Genomic DNA, 24,325 nt, shown 5'->3' with positions numbered 1-24,325 from the left:
TTGCCTATTGGGTGCCAGATTTTTTAGCTCCAAGAACCCTCCCCTCAAGTTTTTTATACAATTGTATAAATGGTGTTATTTATGTTTGTTTTGTTAATAAAAATGGCCGCTGTGGCCAATTTATCCAAAAAAATAATGGTCATGTCTTAATTCGACTGGTACTAAGAATAATTTTATGGGGAATTTGGTTTGGGGTAAGAATATCATGGCATTACAAAGGACCAATCTTGGCGATATGCAGTCAAGGTTAGCAAATAAATAGTTGTCAAGTAGAACATGGAGAACCTGTCTGACATGCTCACCATGCTCCTCCAGAGTACGTGAGGAACTCAATATATCATCCAGGAAAATTACCACAAATCTACCAATCAGTGAGAAAAAATGTAATTAATGACATTTTCAAAGACTGGAAGCATTGGTTACCCCGAATGGCAGCATCAAATGTTCAATCTGCCCCTCAGGTGTATTGTGTGCGGTCTTCCATCCGTCACCATGGCGATACATATAAGGTTATATGCCCCTCTCACGTTAAGTCTGTAAAACCATTTATCTCCAGGTAATTGGCTAAACAGGTCAGGTGTAAGGGGTAAAGGACAGGGAAGGTGAGCTGTGATTTTATTACTCTCTCTGAAGTCCAAGCATGGACGCCGCCCTCCATCCTATTAACAAAACCCCACAGTGACTGGAGAGGTGCATGGCCGTATATGACCCTTAGCCGGACACTGGAAGGGGGTAAATAAGCGAGATTTTGGCATTTTAGCTCCTGGTGTAGAGGCGATAGCACAATCATATGCCGCCATATACTAGACGTCCGGTAACCGGTAATAATTCCCTCATGTGTGTGGTCTATTTGTCTCCAGAGAAATCACACGTTACATTCCACACATAACATTGTGTAGAAAAGGCGGCGCGAGGTAATTGTGCCAGTAGTGAGGGCGAATAATGGCGGAAATGTCACTGACTGAGGAGAAGTCTCCATGTAGTGTCTTCACTGCGGATCACGTGACCCTGACTCCTCCCCCCGTTACCTCATCACAGGTCCTGTGCGCACAGAGCAGCCATATATGTGGAGTGCGGCTCTGCAGGTGGAGGTATGTGGAGATTCCCCATTACTGAGCGCGGGGACATTAACCCATTCTGCACTGAGACTCTTTATAAGAATCATAACGTTGTTGTTCTGTTTCCTGTAATAGATACATACGAGCCAACTATGGAGGACAGGAAGTGAGGGAGCAGATTGTTCTCCTAGTACAGGGCCCCTTTCTTGGCCCCACACAGTGTAATGCCCCCATTATGCCCTGTAAGCAGGGTTCTGCCCCACACCCACCTGCCTCGGGCACTTTGCCATGAGCTGGTACCTCAGATTCTTCCCAGCACCCCTTTCCTTTGTTGGCGCCAAATCTGTTCTGCCTTTGGGGCTCCGGCCTTTATAATATCAGTAACTGCGTCATCAAGGTCTCCTGACCAGGTGCACCCTCTAGACTCTTCCCTCCGGAAACCCTCCCTCTTCCCATTGATGTCACATGGTCCCGTCTGGACGGCAGATAGCTGTCTTTTTGTACAAATGCAGCACAGCCCTGAGGAGTCTTTTTTATGAATCTCCTTTTTACACCCCTTATGTAATATATATGATGGCGCTCACACAGTATAATGTTTCCACAGTACTGACATCTCTCGTAAAAAAGGTATTTTCACACTACCGCCATACCCCCCACACACAGTATAATGTTCTCATACTACCGCCATCCCCCCCACACACAGTATAATGTTCTCATAGTACCGCCATACCCTCCCACACAGTATAATATTCCTACAGTAACCCCATACCCCCACACACAGTATAATGTTCTCATAGTACCGCTATACCCCCACACACAGTATATTCTTCTCATAGTACCGCCATACCCCCACACACAGTATAATGTTCTCATAGTACCGCCATACACCCACACAGTATAATGTTCTCATAGTACCGCCATACCCCCACACACAGTATAATGTTCTCATAGTACCGCCATACCTCCACACAGTATAATGTTCCTACAGTACCGCCATACCCCCACACACAGTATAATGTTTCCACAGTACTGGCATCTGTCGTAAAAAAGGTATTTTCACACTACCACCATACCTCCACACAGTATAATGTTCCTACAGTACCGCCATACCCCCACACACAGTATAATGTTTCCACAGTACTGGTATCTGTCGTAAAAAAGGTATTTTCACACTACCACCATACCTCCACACAGTATAATGTTCCTATAGTACCGCCATACCCCCACACACAGTATAATGTTCCTACAGTACCGCCATACCTGTTGTGGATTCTGTTTTTGGGCTCCCTCTGGTGGTTACAGATGGTACTGGGTGATTTGTGTTTTCTGCGGTCTCTGGTGTCCACCTGTTCTATCAGGATATGGGAGTTTCCTATTTAACCTGGCTTTCTTGTCATTTCCTCGCCGGCTATCAATGTAATCAGTGTGTCTTGTTACCTCTGCTTCCCGCTTCTGTAATCTTCAGGACTAGCTAAGTTTTTGATTTTCCTGTTTCACGTTTTGCTTAATTTTTGTCTTAGTCCAGCTTGCAGATATGTGATTCCTTTTTGCTGGTTGCTCTAGTGGGCTGATATTACTCCTCATGTTCCATGAGTTGGCACATGAGTTCAAGTAATTTCAGGATGGTTTTTTGTAGGGTTTTTCGCTGACCGCGCAGTTCACTTTTGTATCCTCTGCTATCTAGCTTTAGCGGGCCTCATTTTGCTGAATCTGTTTTCATAACTACGTATGTGCTTTCCTCTCATTTCACCGTCATTACATGTGGGGGGCTGCTATTTCTGTGGGGGGTTTCTCTGGAGGCAAGAGAGGTCTGTGTTTCTTCTAATAGGGGAAGTTAGTCCTTCGGCTGGGTGCGAGACGTCTAGGAATCATCGTAGGTACGTTCCCCGGCTACAGCTAGTTGTGTGTTTAGGTTCAGGATCGCGGTCAGCTCAGTTTCCATCACCCTAGAGCTTGTTTTGTTTTTTGTGCTTGTCCTTTTGTGATCCCCTGCCATTGGGATCATGACAGTATAGCCGGCCAAAAGTGGTAATCGTATTGGCTGAAGTAGGAGGAAAAGTAGTCTGAGGAAGTTTTTTTTTTTTCTCCCCTCAGAGTTTGCTGCCTAGCCTTAATTGCAGCCTGGCTGCGTCTTACCTCCTCTTAATCCTTGAATGGCTCTGACCTCAGCTGTTTATCATGGACGTCCAGAGTTTGGCTTCCAGCCTGAATAATCTTGCTGCTAAGGTTCAAAATATACAAGATTTTGTTGTACATGCTCCTGTGTCTGAACCTAGAACTCCTATCCCAGAGTTTTTTTCTGGAGATAGATCTAGTTTTCTGAATTTTAGGAACAATTGCAAGTTGTTTCTTTCTTTTAAATCTCGCTCCTCTGGAGACCCTGCTCAGCAAGTCAAAATTGTTATATCTTTCCTGCGGGGTGACCCTCAGAATTGGGCATTTGCATTGGCACCAGGGGATCCTGCGTTGCTCAATGTGGATGCATTTTTTCTGGCATTGGGTTTGCTCTATGAGGAACCTAACTTAGAGATTCAGGCTGAAAAAGCTTTATTGGCTCTCTCTCAGGGGCAAGATGAAGCAGAAATATATTGTCAGAAATTTCGGAAATGGTCGGTGCTTACTCAGTGGAATGAGTGCACCCTGGCTGCAAAATTCAGAGATGGCCTTTCTGAGGCCATTAAAGATGTTATGGTGGGGTTCCCGGCGCCTACAGGTCTGAATGAGTCCATGACTATGGCTATTCAGATTGATCGGCGTTTACGGGAGCGCAAACCTGTGCACCATTTGGCGGTGTCTTCTGAACAGGCACCTGAGATAATGCAATGTGATAGAATTCAGTCCAGAAGTGAACGGCAAAATTATAGGCGGAAAAATGGATTGTGTTTTTATTGTGGTGATTCAGCTCATGTTATATCAGCATGCTCTAAACGCACAAAAAAGGTTGATAAGTCTGTTGCCATTAGTACTTTACAGTCTAAGTTCATTCTGTCTGTGACTCTGATTTGTTCATTATCAGCCATTTCCATCGATGCCTATGTGGATTCAGGCGCTGCCCTGAGTCTTATGGATTGGTCATTTGCCAACCGCTGTGGGTTTAGTCTGGAGCCTCTGGAAGTCCCTATTCCTTTGAAAGGAATTGACTCTACACCTTTGGCTATGAACAAACCTCAGTACTGGACACAAGTGACCATGCGTATGACTCCCGTTCATCAGGAGGTGATTCGCTTCCTGGTACTGTATAATTTACATGATGTCTTAGTGCTTGGTCTGCCATGGTTACAAACTCATAACCCAGTCCAGGACTGGAAAACAATGTCTGTGTTAAGCTGGGGATTCATGATGATGCACCTCCGATTTCTATCGCTTCATCTACTCCTTCTGAGGTTCCTGTATTTTTGTCTGATTATCGGGATGTTTTTGAGGAGCCTAAGCTCAATTCGCTTCCTCCTCACAGGGATTGCGATTGTGCTATAGATTTGATTCCTGGCAGTAAATTTCCTAAAGGACGTTTGTTCAATCTGTCAGTGCCAGAGCATACTGCTATGCGGGATTATGTTAAGGAGTCCTTGGAAAAGGGACATATCCGTCCATCTTCGTCCCCTTTGGGAGCAGGTTTTTTTTTCTTGACCAAAAAAGATGGTTCCTTGAGGCCTTGTATAGATTACCGTCTTTTGAATAAGATTACAGTCAAATATCAGTATCCTTTGCCATTGTTGACTGATTTGTTCGCTCGCATTAAGGGGGCTAAATGGTTCACTAAGATTGATCTTCGGAGTGCGTTCTTTTCTAGAAAGTTTTCGCCCACTGAGCGGAATTATGATGTTGGTAATCGGGAGCTTTTGGCCATGAAGTGGCTTTCTGCTGCATACACGTGACTAGTAGAATTTTAGATACTTATGTACTCTCCACTACCCTTCTCTGCAGCTACACAAATATTCCCACAGTACTGGTTGTACTCCTCAAAGGTATTCAAGCGTTGCTCTGGCTGGTCTTCTATAGCGCACAGGTAGCTATGTATATATACATATATATACAATTTTTTCTATCATCATCATCATCATTTATCTGGCTACCTACACGCTGAGATCTTTATTTTTTTATATCTGTCAATACAGCATATGGTACATAGACCTGTCTGCCGTGCATCACGGCGACTACAGCACCAGTACCACTAAGCCATACGAATCTCCCCACATTATTGGTTGCACTCTCTCAAGGTATCCTACTTGTATTCAGGCTGGTCCCTTAAAGCGCAGAGGTAGTTATGTAATTTTAACTTTTTATCATTCACCTATTTGTTATGTACATACCGGAATATTTAATATATCTATATCTACCCATGTCTACCCATACAGCCATTGATATACACCAGTCTGCCCTCCATCACGGCGACTACAACATTATTTATAATAAGGTGAGGTACATACATCCAATGGTGGCCATGCTACACCTATCTATGACTATACCTTAGGTCATTAATGCACCTGTTATGCAGCACCCTCGCTCATTTTTCCCATTACCCGTTACAGGTTGTTTACCTTTTTTCCTTTTGGCTGACACCTCAGCAGCAACATTCACCCATGCAAGGGAAGAATCTACTACCTTAGGGTACGCTGAACCATCTTTTCCTACCGTCTCTACTGTATCCAATTATGTATTGTGTATCTCTCTTGTTCCTTTGCTTTTGGTTCCTTGTTAATGATGTATAGGTAAAGCCTGGATGGCTTCTATTCCCTCAACATAAGCATTGACATGTTTTCTGAACTGTATATATGTATATATGTATTTGTAATCTTGTCTTTGTCCTGAGAATAGTTATTTAGTATTGTTTTGTTCTATTTGTTTCAGCGATTTAGTGATCAAGGCCACGGGCTGGCCGAAACGTTTTTGTACTTATCGCTTCACCTGAACATTTATCTAATAAAAGCATCCACATGAATTGAATCTCTTCATCGTACGAGTGCAGTGATTTTACGCTACATGATTGAGAGGACCACGGGTTCCGTTCATTTGCACCGTCACCTTCAGAACTGTCGAGTGCTAGCCTTCTATAACTTTCTGTACCATTGGCTTTGGGCTTTGAGCACCGACCGAATCCATGTCAACAGATACCTATGTCTACGACGAGGCCACAGGCACCACCATCTTATCTAGGATAAAGACCAAAACGGACTTCCTCCACCTACCCAGCAAGGACGTTAAGTCAAGGGACTGGGAGAAAGAAAAGAAAAAACTCATCGGCTACGATTTACACTGTGCAACTTTAGGTGAATACCACCGTCAAGGGAAAATACCCAGAGGCTTACGTTGCAACCTTCGTCCAACACTGTTTTCGGACAATGATAAGTACTGTACGACATTCCAGAAAATTTTGAATAAGTGTTCTTTTGATATTATACTATTGACAATCGAGTACCTCCAGGAAGCTATTAAAAGCACAGAGGAGAAAATCGAGAGCATTGAGACCCAACTGACCACTACCTTGAGTACTACTGAATTCGCCACACTGAAAAGTAAGGTGGACTCCATACTTACAACACACCAGAAAACCCTGGAAGAAAGAAAACGAACTAAGTTCCAGAGAGATACGGAAGATTACCTCACGAACAACGTCTACAAATGGGAGGACCCGTTTCCCAGGCGCCAGAGGCAAAGATACCGCCGAACACCGGGAGGGAACTACCACTCCGGGGGCTCCTCACCTGCAGGGGGTTCCTCTGCAGGATCCGGCAGCGAAACTGGCGGGGCACAGACATCAGGTCCCCGTTTTTTAGGACAAAACGCACGCCAACCCGGAGGTCAAGGAAGAAGGGACGGGGATCGTCACATGACTCTCAGATCTCAGGTAGGAGTCCAAACTCGGTAGTAAACATTTCTAACTATACTCTTTCTCCCTTAGAACTCAAAGTGCTTAACATGGGTCTATCTTTCTGCCCGACTCCTATGTGGGATTCCTTTCAACTTGAAAGGGATCTACAGCAATTCTATAGGAATATCAGATTGAAGGTGCACTTTGAGGACTCTAACAATTCTATCAGACCTATCTCTATATCATCACACACTGAGGGACCCAGTATTACTATTGACCAACTTGGTCTTAGAAATCAAAGTACTTTTGTTCCATCTAAATTAAACCATGCGGTGGAGACTTTTGTCAATCTTTTGGACAGAGACATTAAGAAAACTCTGCATGACCAACGATTAGGTTTCCTCCCTGTCCACCACAATCTGGATTCGCTTGAAAAACAAGCCTTGAACTCACTATGTGAGAATAGAAATATCATTATTAAACCGGCGGACAAGGGGGGAGCCATCGTGGTTATGGACAAAAGCTTCTATGTTTCTGAAGTAAGGAGACAGTTTGCTGACACGACAACCTATAAAAAGATCCAGAATGATCCTACCCATGCCATACGCCAAAAGATCACTAGGATAGTTGACAAACACCTACAACTTAAGACTATCGACAACAAAACAAAAACATACCTCATTAACCTTCATCCTGTGACCCCTGTCCTATACATCTTGCCTAAAATTCACAAAAATCTCCGTAATCCCCCTGGTCGCCCTATTGTAGCATCGACCGATTCCATTCTTAATCCATTATCCATATTCCTCGAAAAGATCCTCACACCCTACACCAGGGTTACAAAGTCCTTTATACTGGACACTGGGGATTTCCTAGGTAAAATCCGTAACATGAAGAGGGTACCCAGCGACAGCCTCCTATGCACACTAGATGTAAATAGCCTGTATACATCCATTACCCATGATATGGGCATTGAAGCAGTGTCCCAAACCCTCAGTGAGGCCAGTCTTGACGAGGGCATTCAAGAACTTTGCATTGATCTCCTTAATTTAGTGCTCAGGGAGAACTTTTTCATATTTGAGGATGATTTTTTCCTACAGATATGCGGCACGGCAATGGGGTCCAACGTGGCCCCTGCCTACGCGAACCTGTATATGGATCGTTTTGAACGGGACTTCGTGTACACAAACCCCGGCTTTCAGCAGCATGCTCTCGCCTGGTATAGATACATAGATGATGTTTTTTGCGTATGGCGGGGCGACCAGACTAGCCTTCTAGAATTTTACGACACCATCAATACCGTCAGACCAGAACTGTCCTTCACATTAGCTCACCACAGTAACGAAGTGACCTTCCTAGACACTAAGATTATCAAAGACTCTATCGGTAATTTAAGCACTGACATCTCTACAAAACCGACTGACTGCAACAGCCTTTTGTTATATAATAGCTGTCATCCCAGGTCTATCAAAAACAGTCTCCCCAGATCACAATTTAAAAGGGTAACCAGAATTGTGTCCAATCCTTCCACTTTAGAATTGAGGCTACATGAAATGTCCAACAAGTTCAAAGCCCGTCAGTATCCGTTGGATCTCCTGAATACGGAATCCTCTAGAGCACTCCATGACTCTGACAACCTAAACTCAGGGGTACAAAAACAAAAAAATCCACGTCTGCCCTTTGTACATAATTATCACCCTACAATGAATAAAATACATAACTTGATCCGAGGACACTGGCCTCTCCTCAACAAGGCCTATCCTAACATCCCCATCTTTAAAGATCCACCTTTGATGTGCACTAGACGACCCAAGAATATACGTGACAAATTAGTAAGGGCAGACTTAGGGTCACAAAAAACGGCTCCAAATAGAACTCTGACGGGCCAAAGCAGAACAGGTACTTTCCCCTGTTTGAGTTGCCGGTGCTGTTCCAACGTTATTAAAGGCAATGAGGTTGTCCACCCACGGACCGGGAAGTCATATCCCATCAAGGAACACTACACCTGTGACACAAACTATGTGGTCTATATCATCAAGTGCCCATGCGGATTATTATATGTGGGAGAGACGACTGAGGCCATTAAGGATAGAATATCCAGCCACAAATCCACCATTAGATGCGAAAAAACATGGTTACCATTACCACTGCATTTTAAGGAGGCAAGACACAACGTGTCACAACTTAGGTTTCAGATTATAGAAAGAGTTCCTCGCCCGAGAAGGGGAGGAAACCATGTTCGGTTGCTAAAACAGCGAGAAACGTTCTGGATTTATACCCTTGATAGCCTTCACCCTAGGAGATTGAACCGTGAGATAGACTGGCTAATATGACTTACTTTATTTTTCTAGACCTAACCAACTGCACTAGTAGCCTCACCCTTCCGCACTATAGAGACGGTAAGATTGTGTTTTTCCATAGCCATTTAATTAGTACCCAGTTTTATTATTTATTTTTTATTTTTTTCATTTTTTTCATTTTTATATTTCATTTTCTATTTTTTTATTGTTTTTTATTATTTATTTATTTTTTCTTCAATTTTTATTTCATTTCATTCATTTTTTCAGTTTTTCATCTTTTTTCATCTGATTATGTTCCATGATCCATTTTTTCATTCAGTTCATCTATTCTCATTTATTTCATTCATTTCATTCTTTTCATTCTTTTCCTTTTCATTTCTTTTCATTTTATTTATTTAGTTTGGACTCCTACCATGCATTTATATGTTTAATCATGTAACTGTGTTGTACTTTTATGATGTATTCTCCATTACACAGCGCTCTGCCCATTTCATTACAGCGCTTCCCCCACATCTCTACAGCGTTTCCTGAAGAGTGTCCACATGCAAGGCACCGCACCAGCACCTATGAGTCCACTGCCCTTTTACATTGGCGTTCTATCTATAGCACCTACTGCGCTGCCCCTTCCCCTTCAGTCCCTACAGGACGAGCGCTTCTTCCGTTCGGTCATCGGCTGGCCTGGGCTTGCATACACTGCGCAGGCCCAGCCTTTCTGTGGCAGACCGACGTGCTCCGTCTCTACTGCGCACGCGCGAGTGGCTGGAATCGCTATTGCGCATGCGCCGGCGTCCCTACACTCGTTCCGGACGCACCTCCACCCAGGGCCATAAAAAGGAGCCTTTTGGGCTCCTCCAGACAAGCGCTACCTCACGCAGTGACACGGTTAGTGTCTGCCTTTCCCACTTGCCCAACGCTGGTCCTGGCCACCTGTCTCCACGGACTCCTGAGGACGGATGTGAGCGACTACTTACAGATAAGTTTTCTTGTGCTAAACAAATACCAGCCAAGCGACATACTCATGCCCCCCCCCTCCTTTTTCTTTCTAGTGACATTGGTTCCCCTATTACGGTGGCTTAGCTCATTAGACATTGACCTTGACTGGCTCCACAACCTAGCAGGTAGTGTTCTCTTCTTTCTGCTGCATACACGTGACTAGTAGAATTTTAGATACTTATGTACTCTCCACTGCCCTTCTCTGCAGCTACACAAATATTCCCACAGTACTGGTTGTACTCCTCAAAGGTATTCAAGCGTTGCTCTGGCTGGTCTTCTATAGCGCACAGGTAGCTATGTATATATACATATATATACAATTTTTTCTATCATCATCATCATCATTTATCTGGCTACCTACACGCTGAGATCTTTATTTTTTTATATCTGTCAATACAGCATATGGTACATAGACCTGTCTGCCGTGCATCACGGCGACTACAGCACCAGTACCACTAAGCCATGGGGGCCAGGGGCACGGGCCAGGAGCAACACAGCAGCGCAGAGGACTCGGGATCCGGGAGTGACCCACGCGAATATGAAGAACAACAGGACTCTGGAAGCACGGCTGGCGGGGACACAGCACCTGCGCAGCCTCGTGAGTATGAGTCTAATCTTTTTTCGGTGCTGAATAGTGGAGTTCGGTCTGGTGATTTGGGGGATAGCTGGAATGGGGGGTTGATTTGGCAGGGAGAGGAGGGGCTGGAACTATGGGGTTCCTGGTGTTAGGGAGCTTTTGGCGGGTATGTCACAGATTTTAAGGAGGCTGGATGGGGGGGCCTAGATAGTTCAAGGTCTTCTCCTGTGGGAGCATGGTTGCCGGCGTCTGGTCAGGGTGCAGGAGGGGCATTTGGGTCAGACAGATTGAGTGGTATGGAGCAAGCATCGTTGGCGGGGGTGTCGGTTCAAACGGAAAAGGACAAAGGTGATATGATTAAATTGGATGATAGAGCGAAAGGGGAGGTTTATGTGTGTTTTGAAGGGCCTTTAGGGGCTCATTTGAAAAAAGAAATAAAGGAAAAAATTTGGAAGGATGAATATGTGGAGATTTTCTCCCTCCTTCCATTGGAGAAATTTAATTTAGACAAGGGAAAGAAGGACGATAGTAAAAAGGAGGAGGAGGAAAAGAGGCGTTGGCGACTAATACCTCAGACATTTGTGAATTGGCAGCAGGCATTCGCCATTTTGGTGAGTGTTATTGGGGAAAAGTTTCCGGAAAATTGTTCGGGCCTTTTTTGTTACTTGGATGCCGTTGGGGAAGCACATAGGGCGTACGGGAGCCAGGCGTGGCTCCGGTAAGATGAACAGTTTCGGCAAAGGCGGTCAGGCCCGAGATAAAATGGCATCAAAAAGACATAGGGTTGTGGTTGAAAGTTATGGCACCAACGCGGTTTGGGCAGTCCTTTCATGGGGGCGGGGGGAGTATCGGTCAGCAGTCGGGACAGGGAGGTGGTGGACAGGGGACACGGGGGGCAAAGGATAAAACAGGGACGTGTTGGCAGTTTAATGGCGGCCAATGCAAGTACGGCAATACATGTAAGTTCAAGCATGTCTGTTCTCACTGCAGCGGGGCCTCTCATGGAGCGGCCAAATGTTTTAAAAAGGCAAGGGGTAAACCAGGAGTGGGCGGCAGTCAAGGGGGTGACACCAGTGAAGGTTCAAAAGATGGCCCCCTATCTAAATAAGTATCGGATCGGGAAAAGGCGAGGTTACTTTGGGAAGGTTTTTCTGAGGGTTTTCGGATTCCTCATCCTACTCATGCTATCCCTTTTTCTAAAAATAACTTGAGGTCTGCTAATTTACAGGCGGACATAGTTACGGCAAAATTGGCAAAAGAGGTGGAGTTGGGGAGAATGGCAGGGCCGTTTAATTGTTTACCTGGGGAGGGAGTGGTTGTTTCGCCTTTGGGGGTTGTTCCTAAGAAGGAGCCTAATAAGTTTCATTTGATTCAACACCTGTCATATCCAAAAGGCCAGTCAGTTAACGATGGCATTGCTGAGGAGCTATGCTCCGTGGTATATACATCTTTTGATGCTGCGGTACAATGGGTGCGTAGGTATGGCACCGGTGCATTAATGGCTAAGACAGATGTTGAATCGGCTTTCAGATTGCTTCCGGTTAACCCCGACAGCATTCCTCTATTGGGATGTTTTTGGAATGGGGTTTTTTATTTGGATAGGTGTTTGCCTATGGGCTGTTCGATTTCGTGCTCGGTGTTTGAGTCTTTTAGTACTTTTCTTGAGTGGGTTGTTCGAGATGTTTCACAGGTCCCGTCAGTAATCCACTACTTGGATGATTTTTTGTTTGTCGGCCTGCCAGATTCTCTTTTGTGTGGGAATTTGCTGGCTACCATGGAATGGGTGGCGGGACACTTTGGCGTGCCGTTAGCACAGGAAAAAACGGAGGGCCCTTGCACTGTGTTGAGCTTTCTGGGAATTCTTACAGATTCAGAGATGGAGTGTAGGCTGCCTGAGGATAAGTTGTCTTCTCTACGGCAGGAGGTGCTGAGATGCGATGCGAAAAGTTGCGGAAGGTTACATTGAAAGAGTTACAGTCGCTGTATCATGCCTATGGGTAGAATTTTTTGCCAGAGATTATCCAGAGCAACTGTGGAGTGCGGTCGGCACATCATTTCATTCGTTTGAATAAAGAGCATAGGGAGGATTTAATTGTCTGGTGGCGTTTTTTGGAAAATTATAATGGCAGGGCTTTGATTCAACAGGAGGAACTGAATGATTTTGACTGCGAGATTTTTACGGACACGGCGTGCAGTGTTGGTTACGGGGCCTATTGCGGAGGAAAATGGAGTGTTGGCGTGTGGCCCGATTGGTGGTGCGAAACCGGTTTAACCAAAAAATTGGCGTTGCTTGAGCTGCTTCCAATTGTGGTCTCTTGTGTTTATTTGGGGCAGCATGTGCGTTTTTATTGCGATAACTTGAGTGTGGTAGCGGTGATTAATAGCCTTTCTTCTTCCTCTCCCCTGGTAATAAGACTTGTTCGGGAGTTGGTATTGCGGTGCCTGGAATTGAATGCATGGATTTCAGCTGTACATGTTCCCAGCGTTCAAAACTCTATAGCGGATGCTTCGTCTCGTTTGCAGTGGGAGCGTTTCCGGGAGTTGGCACCAGACGCAGAGGATGCAGGAACAGCATGCCCTTCACATTTGTGGCGGATAGTTGCGGACGAGGTGGTCAGTTGATACAGGCCTCGGTGTCGGGACGGACGTTGTCAGGTTATGAATCGTCGTGGCATATGTGGGAACGGTGGTTGGAGCAGTTGGGTACGGTAGAATCAGATGGTGATAAGGTTATGGCGGTTTGGTTACTGATAGGGTCGGCGGAGGAATGGGGTTGGTCGGTGTTGAAATTGAACAAATTTATAGCTGGTTTGGCTTTTATTTCAAGCTTCAAGGTTCCGTGGATGTTACAAAAGATTTCTTGATACGGCAGGCGTTAAGAGGTTTTCGGAAAGGTTCCTCGACTTGAAATACGTGTAGGCCCATATCTTTTGGGATGTTGGAGCGTTTGGGGGAGGCGTTGGGGGAGATTTGTAGTTCTCACTTATGGCTGTTCTGTTTTGGTTGGCGTTTTCATTGACTTTCTTCGGGGCTTTGAGACTTGGAGAGCTGGTGTCCTCTAATAAGGTTAAGGCTGGGGGTTTGTTAGCGGAGGATGTAGATTTTTGGGCTGGAGGTATCGCCTTTTGGATTAGTCGTTCGAAGACTGATCAGTGGGGTAAAGGCAAACGTGTCGTGTTAGGGAAGGTGGTTGGGGGTTTGATGTGCCCACATCGGTGTTTGTAGGATTATTAGGGATTGTGGCCTGGTAGGTCCGGCCCACTTTTACGGCACCGAAAAAGTGAATTCTTGTTGCGGTTTCAGTTTACGGCGGTGTTAAGAAAAGGTCTAACATTGTTAGGCCTTGACCCATTTTCCTTCTGGTCACACTCCTTTAGAATTGGGGCGGCATCTGAGGCTGATGATTTGGGTTTGGGGCCGGAGGTGATTCGGCGTATAAGCAGATGGACGTCTAACCGATATTTGTCTTACGTTCGGCGTTGATGGGAGTGCCATGATATGGGGGTGGGGCCTTTGTTAGGTTGGTATTAATTGTTGTTATATTTTACAGGTCGGACCCCCCTGTTGGCCTGGATATTCGGACACTCCTTTGTTCATTGGGGTGCGATTCGGGCCGGTGCTAGGCAAGATGGTAGGCAACTGGGTTTTAGGAGAGATACAGTGGTTGTTCGATGGGTGGGATTTCGAGGCATGTTGTGGTCCAGGATATTATCTGAGTTTTCCCACGCTGCTCGTTGGGATCGGTCCCCGGACATTGTCGTGGTGCATTTGGGTGGGAACGACTTGGGGTCTAAGCCGGTGAGGGAGTTGATTCGGGATATCCGTTTTGACTTTTTGAGACTGTGGGTATCCTTTCCAGGGATGGTGACAGTTTGGTCTGACATCATGCCTAGGAAGACGTGGAAGGCGGTACATTCTCATAAGGGGATCAATAGGGCCCGGGTGAAACTGAACAGGGCCGTGGCAAGTTTTGTCTCCCGGAACGGGGGTGTGGCGGTTCGGCATTTTGAATTGGAGGCTGGCGTGGGAAATTTTTGGAGGAATGACGGTGTTCATTTGAATGATATCGGTTTGGATTTGTGGGTGCTAGCCATACAGGAAGGAGTTGAGAGAGCCATGGCGGTGGTGGGGCACTCGCGAGCCTGAGGTGATCAGGGCTGCTCGTGGTTGGCGAGGGGTGGGGTTCTTGGAGTTGGTGTTTTATGGGGCTGATCTGGCTTTGGTTTACGGGCTCTGGACGGGGAGTTTACCTCGGGAGCTTTGGGGTTTGTTTGCTTGAAAACGGGTTACATGGTGCCCTCGCTGAGGGTAAAGAAGGTTTGCGTTTAAACAGTTGGTGTGGGCTTTTGCCTATTGGGTGCCAGATTTTTTAGCTCCAAGAACCCTCCCCTCAAGTTTTTTATACAATTGTATAAATGGTGTTATTTATGTTTGTTTTGTTAATAAAAATGGCCGCTGTGGCCAATTTATCCAAAAAAATAATGGTCATGTCTTAATTCGACTGGTACTAAGAATAATTTTATGGGGAATTTGGTTTGGGGTAAGAATATCATGGCATTACAAAGGACCAATCTTGGCGATATGCAGTCAAGGTTAGCAAATAAATAGTTGTCAAGTAGAACATGGAGAACCTGTCTGACATGCTCACCATGCTCCTCCAGAGTACGTGAGGAACTCAATATATCATCCAGGAAAATTACCACAAATCTACCAATCAGTGAGAAAAAATGTAATTAATGACATTTTCAAAGACTGGAAGCATTGGTTACCCCGAATGGCAGCATCAAATGTTCAATCTGCCCCTCAGGTGTATTGTGTGCGGTCTTCCATCCGTCACCATGGCGATACATATAAGGTTATATGCCCCTCTCACGTTAAGTCTGTAAAACCATTTATCTCCAGGTAATTGGCTAAACAGGTCAGGTGTAAGGGGTAAAGGACAGGGAAGGTGAGCTGTGATTTTATTACTCTCTCTGAAGTCCAAGCATGGACGCCGCCCTCCATCCTATTAACAAAACCCCACAGTGACTGGAGAGGTGCATGGCCGTATATGACCCTTAGCCGGACACTGGAAGGGGGTAAATAAGCGAGATTTTGGCATTTTAGCTCCTGGTGTAGAGGCGATAGCACAATCATATGCCGCCATATACTAGACGTCCGGTAACCGGTAATAATTCCCTCATGTGTGTGGTCTATTTGTCTCCAGAGAAATCACACGTTACATTCCACACATAACATTGTGTAGAAAAGGCGGCGCGAGGTAATTGTGCCAGTAGTGAGGGCGAATAATGGCGGAAATGTCACTGACTGAGGAGAAGTCTCCATGTAGCGTCTTCACTGCGGATCACGTGACCCTGACTCCTCCCCCCGTTACCTCATCACAGGTCCTGTGCGCACAGAGCAGCCATATATGTGGAGTGCGGCTCTGCAGGTGGAGGTATGTGGAGATTCCCCATTACTGAGCGCGGGGACATTAACCCATTCTGCACTGAGACTCTTTATAAGAATCATAACGTTGTTGTTCTGTTTCCTGTAATAGATACATACGAGCCAACTATGGAGGACAGGAAGTGAGGGAGCAGATTGTTCTCCTAGTACAGGGCCCCTTTCTTGGCCCCACACAGTGTAATGCCCCCATTATGCCCTGTAAGCAGGGTTCTGCCCCACACCCACCTGCCTCGGGCACTTTGCCATGAGCTGGTACCTCAGATTCTTCCCAGCACCCCTTTCCTTTGTTGGCGCCAAATCTGTTCTGCCTTTGGGGCTCCGGCCTTTATAATATCAGTAACTGCGTCATCAAGGTCTCCTGACCAGGTGCACCCTCTAGACTCTTCCCTCCGGAAACCCTCCCTCTTCCCATTGATGTCACATGGTCCCGTCTGGACGGCAGATAGCAGTCTTTTTGTACAAATGCAGCACAGCCCTGAGGAGTCTTTTTTATGAATCTCCTTTTTACACCCCTTATGTAATATATATGATGGCGCTCACACAGTATAATGTTTCCACAGTACTGACATCTCTCGTAAAAAAGGTATTTTCACACTACCGCCATACCCCCCACACACAGTATAATGTTCTCATACTACCGCCATCCCCCCCACACACAGTATAATGTTCTCATAGTACCGCCATACCCTCCCACACAGTATAATATTCCTACAGTAACCCCATACCCCCACACACAGTATAATGTTCTCATAGTACCGCTATACCCCCACACACAGTATATTCTTCTCATAGTACCGCCATACCCCCACACACAGTATAATGTTCTCATAGTACCGCCATACACCCACACAGTATAATATTCTCATAGTACCGCCATACCCCCACACACAGTATAATGTTCTCATAGTACCGCCATACCTCCACACAGTATAATGTTCCTACAGTACCGCCATACCCCCACACACAGTATAATGTTTCCACAGTACTGGCATCTGTCGTAAAAAAGGTATTTTCACACTACCACCATACCTCCACACAGTATAATGTTCCTACAGTACCGCCATACCCCCACACACAGTATAATGTTTCCACAGTACTGGTATCTGTCGTAAAAAAGGTATTTTCACACTACCACCATACCTCCACACAGTATAATGTTCCTATAGTACCGCCATACCCCCACACACAGTATAATGTTCCTACAGTACCGCCATACCTGTTGTGGATTCTGTTTTTGGGCTCCCTCTGGTGGTTACAGATGGTACTGGGTGATTTGTGTTTTCTGCGGTCTCTGGTGTCCACCTGTTCTATCAGGATATGGGAGTTTCCTATTTAACCTGGCTTTCTTGTCATTTCCTCGCCGGCTATCAATGTAATCAGTGTGTCTTGTTACCTCTGCTTCCCGCTTCTGTAATCTTCAGGACTAGCTAAGTTTTTGATTTTCCTGTTTCACGTTTTGCTTAATTTTTGTCTTAGTCCAGCTTGCAGATATGTGATTCCTTTTTGCTGGTTGCTCTAGTGGGCTGATATTACTCCTCATGTTCCATGAGTTGGCACATGAGTTCAAGTAATTTCAGGATGGTTTTTTGTAGGGTTTTTCGCTGACCGCGCAGTTCACTTTTGTATCCTCTGCTATCTAGCTTTAGCGGGCCTCATTTTGCTGAATCTGTTTTCATAACTACGTATGTGCTTTCCTCTCATTTCACCGTCATTACATGTGGGGGGCTGCTATTTCTGTGGGGGGTTTCTCTGGAGGCAAGAGAGGTCTGTGTTTCTTCTAATAGGGGAAGTTAGTCCTTCGGCTGGGTGCGAGACGTCTAGGAATCATCGTAGGTACGTTCCCCGGCTACAGCTAGTTGTGTGTTTAGGTTCAGGATCGCGGTCAGCTCAGTTTCCATCACCCTAGAGCTTGTTTTGTTTTTTGTGCTTGTCCTTTTGTGATCCCCTGCCATTGGGATCATGACAGTATAGCCGGCCAAAAGTGGTAATCGTATTGGCTGAAGTAGGAGGAAAAGTAGTCTGAGGAAGTTTTTTTTTTTTTTTTTTCTCCCCTCAGAGTTTGCTGCCTAGCCTTAATTGCAGCCTGGCTGCGTCTTACCTCCTCTTAATCCTTGAATGGCTCTGACCTCAGCTGTTTATCATGGACGTCCAGAGTTTGGCTTCCAGCCTGAATAATCTTGCTGCTAAGGTTCAAAATATACAAGATTTTGTTGTACATGCTCCTGTGTCTGAACCTAGAACTCCTATCCCAGAGTTTTTTTCTGGAGATAGATCTAGTTTTCTGAATTTTAGGAACAATTGCAAGTTGTTTCTTTCTTTTAAATCTCGCTCCTCTGGAGACCCTGCTCAGCAAGTCAAAATTGTTATATCTTTCCTGCGGGGTGACCCTCAGAATTGGGCATTTGCATTGGCACCAGGGGATCCTGCGTTGCTCAATGTGGATGCATTTTTTCTGGCATTGGGTTTGCTCTATGAGGAACCTAACTTAGAGATTCAGGCTGAAAAAGCTTTATTGGCTCTCTCTCAGGGGCAAGATGAAGCAGAAATATATTGTCAGAAATTTCGGAAATGGTCGGTGCTTACTCAGTGGAATGAGTGCACCCTGGCTGCAAAATTCAGAGATGGCCTTTCTGAGGCCATTAAAGATGTTATGGTGGGGTTCCCGGCGCCTACAGGTCTGAATGAGTCCATGACTATGGCTATTCAGATTGATCGGCGTTTACAGGAGCGCAAACCTGTGCACCATTTGGCGGTGTCTTCTGAACAGGCACCTGAGATAATGCAATGTGATAGAATTCAGTCCAGAAGTGAACGGCAAAATTATAGGCGGAAAAATGGATTGTGTTTTTATTGTGGTGATTCAGCTCATGTTATATCAGCATGCTCTAAACGCACAAAAAAGGTTGATAAGTCTGTTGCCATTAGTACTTTACAGTCTAAGTTCATTCTGTCTGTGACTCTGATTTGTTCATTATCAGCCATTTCCATCGATGCCTATGTGGATTCAGGCGCTGCCCTGAGTCTTATGGATTGGTCATTTGCCAACCGCTGTGGGTTTAGTCTGGAGCCTCTGGAAGTCCCTATTCCTTTGAAAGGAATTGACTCTACACCTTTGGCTATGAACAAACCTCAGTACTGGACACAAGTGACCATGCGTATGACTCCCGTTCATCAGGAGGTGATTCGCTTCCTGGTACTGTATAATTTACATGATGTCTTAGTGCTTGGTCTGCCATGGTTACAAACTCATAACCCAGTCCAGGACTGGAAAACAATGTCTGTGTTAAGCTGGGGATTCATGATGATGCACCTCCGATTTCTATCGCTTCATCTACTCCTTCTGAGGTTCCTGTATTTTTGTCTGATTATCGGGATGTTTTTGAGGAGCCTAAGCTCAATTCGCTTCCTCCTCACAGGGATTGCGATTGTGCTATAGATTTGATTCCTGGCAGTAAATTTCCTAAAGGACGTTTGTTCAATCTGTCAGTGCCAGAGCATACTGCTATGCGGGATTATGTTAGGGAGTCCTTGGAAAAGGGACATATCCGTCCATCTTCGTCCCCTTTGGGAGCAGGTTTTTTTTTCTTGACCAAAAAAGATGGTTCCTTGAGCCCTTGTATAGATTACCGTCTTTTGAATAAGATTACAGTCAAATATCAGTATCCTTTGCCATTGTTGACTGATTTGTTCGCTCGCATTAAGGGGGCTAAATGGTTCACTAAGATTGATCTTCGGAGTGCGTTCTTTTCTAGAAAGTTTTCGCCCACTGAGCGGAATTATGATGTTGGTAATCGGGAGCTTTTGGCCATGAAGTGGCTTTCTGCTGCATACACGTGACTAGTAGAATTTTAGATACTTATGTACTCTCCACTACCCTTCTCTGCAGCTACACAAATATTCCCACAGTACTGGTTGTACTCCTCAAAGGTATTCAAGCGTTGCTCTGGCTGGTCTTCTATAGCGCACAGGTAGCTATGTATATATACATATATATACAATTTTTTCTATCATCATCATCATCATTTATCTGGCTACCTACACGCTGAGATCTTTATTTTTTTATATCTGTCAATACAGCATATGGTACATAGACCTGTCTGCCGTGCATCACGGCGACTACAGCACCAGTACCACTAAGCCATACGAATCTCCCCACATTATTGGTTGCACTCTCTCAAGGTATCCTACTTGTATTCAGGCTGGTCCCTTAAAGCGCAGAGGTAGTTATGTAATTTTAACTTTTTATCATTCACCTATTTGTTATGTACATACCGGAATATTTAATATATCTATATCTACCCATGTCTACCCATACAGCCATTGATATACACCAGTCTGCCCTCCATCACGGCGACTACAACATTATTTATAATAAGGTGAGGTACATACATCCAATGGTGGCCATGCTACACCTATCTATGACTATACCTTAGGTCATTAATGCACCTGTTATGCAGCACCCTCGCTCATTTTTCCCATTACCCGTTACAGGTTGTTTACCTTTTTTCCTTTTGGCTGACACCTCAGCAGCAACATTCACCCATGCAAGGGAAGAATCTACTACCTTAGGGTACGCTGAACCATCTTTTCCTACCGTCTCTACTGTATCCAATTATGTATTGTGTATCTCTCTTGTTCCTTTGCTTTTGGTTCCTTGTTAATGATGTATAGGTAAAGCCTGGATGGCTTCTATTCCCTCAACATAAGCATTGACATGTTTTCTGAACTGTATATATGTATATATGTATTTGTAATCTTGTCTTTGTCCTGAGAATAGTTATTTAGTATTGTTTTGTTCTATTTGTTTCAGCGATTTAGTGATCAAGGCCACGGGCTGGCCGAAACGTTTTTGTACTTATCGCTTCACCTGAACATTTATCTAATAAAAGCATCCACATGAATTGAATCTCTTCATCGTACGAGTGCAGTGATTTTACGCTACATGATTGAGAGGACCACGGGTTCCGTTCATTTGCACCGTCACCTTCAGAACTGTCGAGTGCTAGCCTTCTATAACTTTCTGTACCATTGGCTTTGGGCTTTGAGCACCGACCGAATCCATGTCAACAGATACCTATGTCTACGACGAGGCCACAGGCACCACCATCTTATCTAGGATAAAGACCAAAACGGACTTCCTCCACCTACCCAGCAAGGACGTTAAGTCAAGGGACTGGGAGAAAGAAAAGAAAAAACTCATCGGCTACGATTTACACTGTGCAACTTTAGGTGAATACCACCGTCAAGGGAAAATACCCAGAGGCTTACGTTGCAACCTTCGTCCAACACTGTTTTCGGACAATGATAAGTACTGTACGACATTCCAGAAAATTTTGAATAAGTGTTCTTTTGATATTATACTATTGACAATCGAGTACCTCCAGGAAGCTATTAAAAGCACAGAGGAGAAAATCGAGAGCATTGAGACCCAACTGACCACTACCTTGAGTACTACTGAATTCGCCACACTGAAAAGTAAGGTGGACTCCATACTTACAACACACCAGAAAACCCTGGAAGAAAGAAAACGAACTAAGTTCCAGAGAGATACGGAAGATTACCTCACGAACAACGTCTACAAATGGGAGGACCCGTTTCCCAGGCGCCAGAGGCAAAGATACCGCCGAACACCGGGAGGGAACTACCACTCCGGGGGCTCCTCACCTGCAGGGGGTTCCTCTGCAGGATCCGGCAGCGAAACTGGCGGGGCACAGACATCAGGTCCCCGTTTTTTAGGACAAAACGCACGCCAACCCGGAGGTCAAGGAAGAAGGGACGGGGATCGTCACATGACTCTCAGATCTCAGGTAGGAGTCCAAACTCGGTAGTAAACATTTCTAACTATACTCTTTCTCCCTTAGAACTCAAAGTGCTTAACATGGGTCTATCTTTCTGCCCGACTCCTATGTGGGATTCCTTTCAACTTGAAAGGGATCTACAGCAATTCTATAGGAATATCAGATTGAAGGTGCACTTTGAGGACTCTAACAATTCTATCAGACCTATCTCTATATCATCACACACTGAGGGACCCAGTATTACTATTGACCAACTTGGTCTTAGAAATCAAAGTACTTTTGTTCCATCTAAATTAAACCACGCGGTGGAGACTTTTGTCAATCTTTTGGACAGAGACATTAAGAAAACTCTGCATGACCAACGATTAGGTTTCCTCCCTGTCCACCACAATCTGGATTCGCTTGAAAAACAAGCCTTGAACTCACTATGTGAGAATAGAAATATCATTATTAAACCGGCGGACAAGGGGGGAGCCATCGTGGTTATGGACAAAAGCTTCTATGTTTCTGAAGTAAGGAGACAGTTTGCTGACACGACAACCTATAAAAAGATCCAGAATGATCCTACCCATGCCATACGCCAAAAGATCACTAGGATAGTTGACAAACACCTACAACTTAAGACTATCGACAACAAAACAAAAACATACCTCATTAACCTTCATCCTGTGACCCCTGTCCTATACATCTTGCCTAAAATTCACAAAAATCTCCGTAATCCCCCTGGTCGCCCTATTGTAGCATCGACCGATTCCATTCTTAATCCATTATCCATATTCCTCGAAAAGATCCTCACACCCTACACCAGGGTTACAAAGTCCTTTATACTGGACACTGGGGATTTCCTAGGTAAAATCCGTAACATGAAGAGGGTACCCAGCGACAGCCTCCTATGCACACTAGATGTAAATAGCCTGTATACATCCATTACCCATGATATGGGCATTGAAGCAGTGTCCCAAACCCTCAGTGAGGCCAGTCTTGACGAGGGCATTCAAGAACTTTGCATTGATCTCCTTAATTTAGTGCTCAGGGAGAACTTTTTCATATTTGAGGATGATTTTTTCCTACAGATATGCGGCACGGCAATGGGGTCCAACGTGGCCCCTGCCTACGCGAACCTGTATATGGATCGTTTTGAACGGGACTTCGTGTACACAAACCCCGGCTTTCAGCAGCATGCTCTCGCCTGGTATAGATACATAGATGATGTTTTTTGCGTATGGCGGGGCGACCAGACTAGCCTTCTAGAATTTTACGACACCATCAATACCGTCAGACCAGAACTGTCCTTCACATTAGCTCACCACAGTAACGAAGTGACCTTCCTAGACACTAAGATTATCAAAGACTCTATCGGTAATTTAAGCACTGACATCTCTACAAAACCGACTGACTGCAACAGCCTTTTGTTATATAATAGCTGTCATCCCAGGTCTATCAAAAACAGTCTCCCCAGATCACAATTTAAAAGGGTAACCAGAATTGTGTCCAATCCTTCCACTTTAGAATTGAGGCTACATGAAATGTCCAACAAGTTCAAAGCCCGTCAGTATCCGTTGGATCTCCTGAATACGGAATCCTCTAGAGCACTCCATGACTCTGACAACCTAAACTCAGGGGTACAAAAACAAAAAAATCCACGTCTGCCCTTTGTACATAATTATCACCCTACAATGAATAAAATACATAACTTGATCCGAGGACACTGGCCTCTCCTCAACAAGGCCTATCCTAACATCCCCATCTTTAAAGATCCACCTTTGATGTGCACTAGACGACCCAAGAATATACGTGACAAATTAGTAAGGGCAGACTTAGGGTCACAAAAAACGGCTCCAAATAGAACTCTGACGGGCCAAAGCAGAACAGGTACTTTCCCCTGTTTGAGTTGCCGGTGCTGTTCCAACGTTATTAAAGGCAATGAGGTTGTCCACCCACGGACCGGGAAGTCATATCCCATCAAGGAACACTACACCTGTGACACAAACTATGTGGTCTATATCATCAAGTGCCCATGCGGATTATTATATGTGGGAGAGACGACTGAGGCCATTAAGGATAGAATATCCAGCCACAAATCCACCATTAGATGCGAAAAAACATGGTTACCATTACCACTGCATTTTAAGGAGGCAAGACACAACGTGTCACAACTTAGGTTTCAGATTATAGAAAGAGTTCCTCGCCCGAGAAGGGGAGGAAACCATGTTCGGTTGCTAAAACAGCGAGAAACGTTCTGGATTTATACCCTTGATAGCCTTCACCCTAGGGGATTGAACCGTGAGATAGACTGGCTAATATGACTTACTTTATTTTTCTAGACCTAACCAACTGCACTA

At 45.0% G+C, this 24,325-nt stretch overlaps 1 protein-coding gene across 2 annotated transcripts in view; it reads left to right on the top strand.

Annotated features, from left to right (window-relative positions):
- The first annotated feature begins 1,057 nt into the window (after positions 1-1,057).
- Positions 1,058-24,325, top strand: part of LOC138662869 (zinc finger protein 250-like) — a 72,854-nt gene continuing 49,586 nt past the window's right edge. Inside the window, exons 1-6 of one of the 2 annotated variants that reach the window (XM_069748856.1) lie at positions 1,058-1,091; positions 5,907-6,903; positions 9,219-9,266; positions 10,560-10,758; positions 20,677-20,755; positions 20,996-21,992. In XM_069748856.1, the coding sequence (XP_069604957.1) occupies positions 21,246-21,992 (747 nt within the window). In that variant the 5' untranslated portion in view covers positions 1,058-1,091; positions 5,907-6,903; positions 9,219-9,266; ... (1 more) ...; positions 20,677-20,755; positions 20,996-21,245. Of the gene's footprint in view, positions 1,092-5,906; positions 6,904-9,218; positions 9,267-10,559; positions 10,759-16,126; positions 16,175-20,676; positions 20,756-20,995; positions 21,993-24,325 lie in introns of those variants that run through there. The other variant, XM_069748855.1, reaches the window with a different exon arrangement.

This window comes from Ranitomeya imitator, chromosome 2 (assembly GCF_032444005.1).
Source record: "Ranitomeya imitator isolate aRanImi1 chromosome 2, aRanImi1.pri, whole genome shotgun sequence".
Taxonomy (NCBI): Eukaryota; Metazoa; Chordata; class Amphibia; order Anura; family Dendrobatidae; genus Ranitomeya; species Ranitomeya imitator.
The sequence above is the reverse complement of the archived record's forward strand: the minus strand, read 5'-3'. Positions and strand labels throughout refer to the sequence as shown.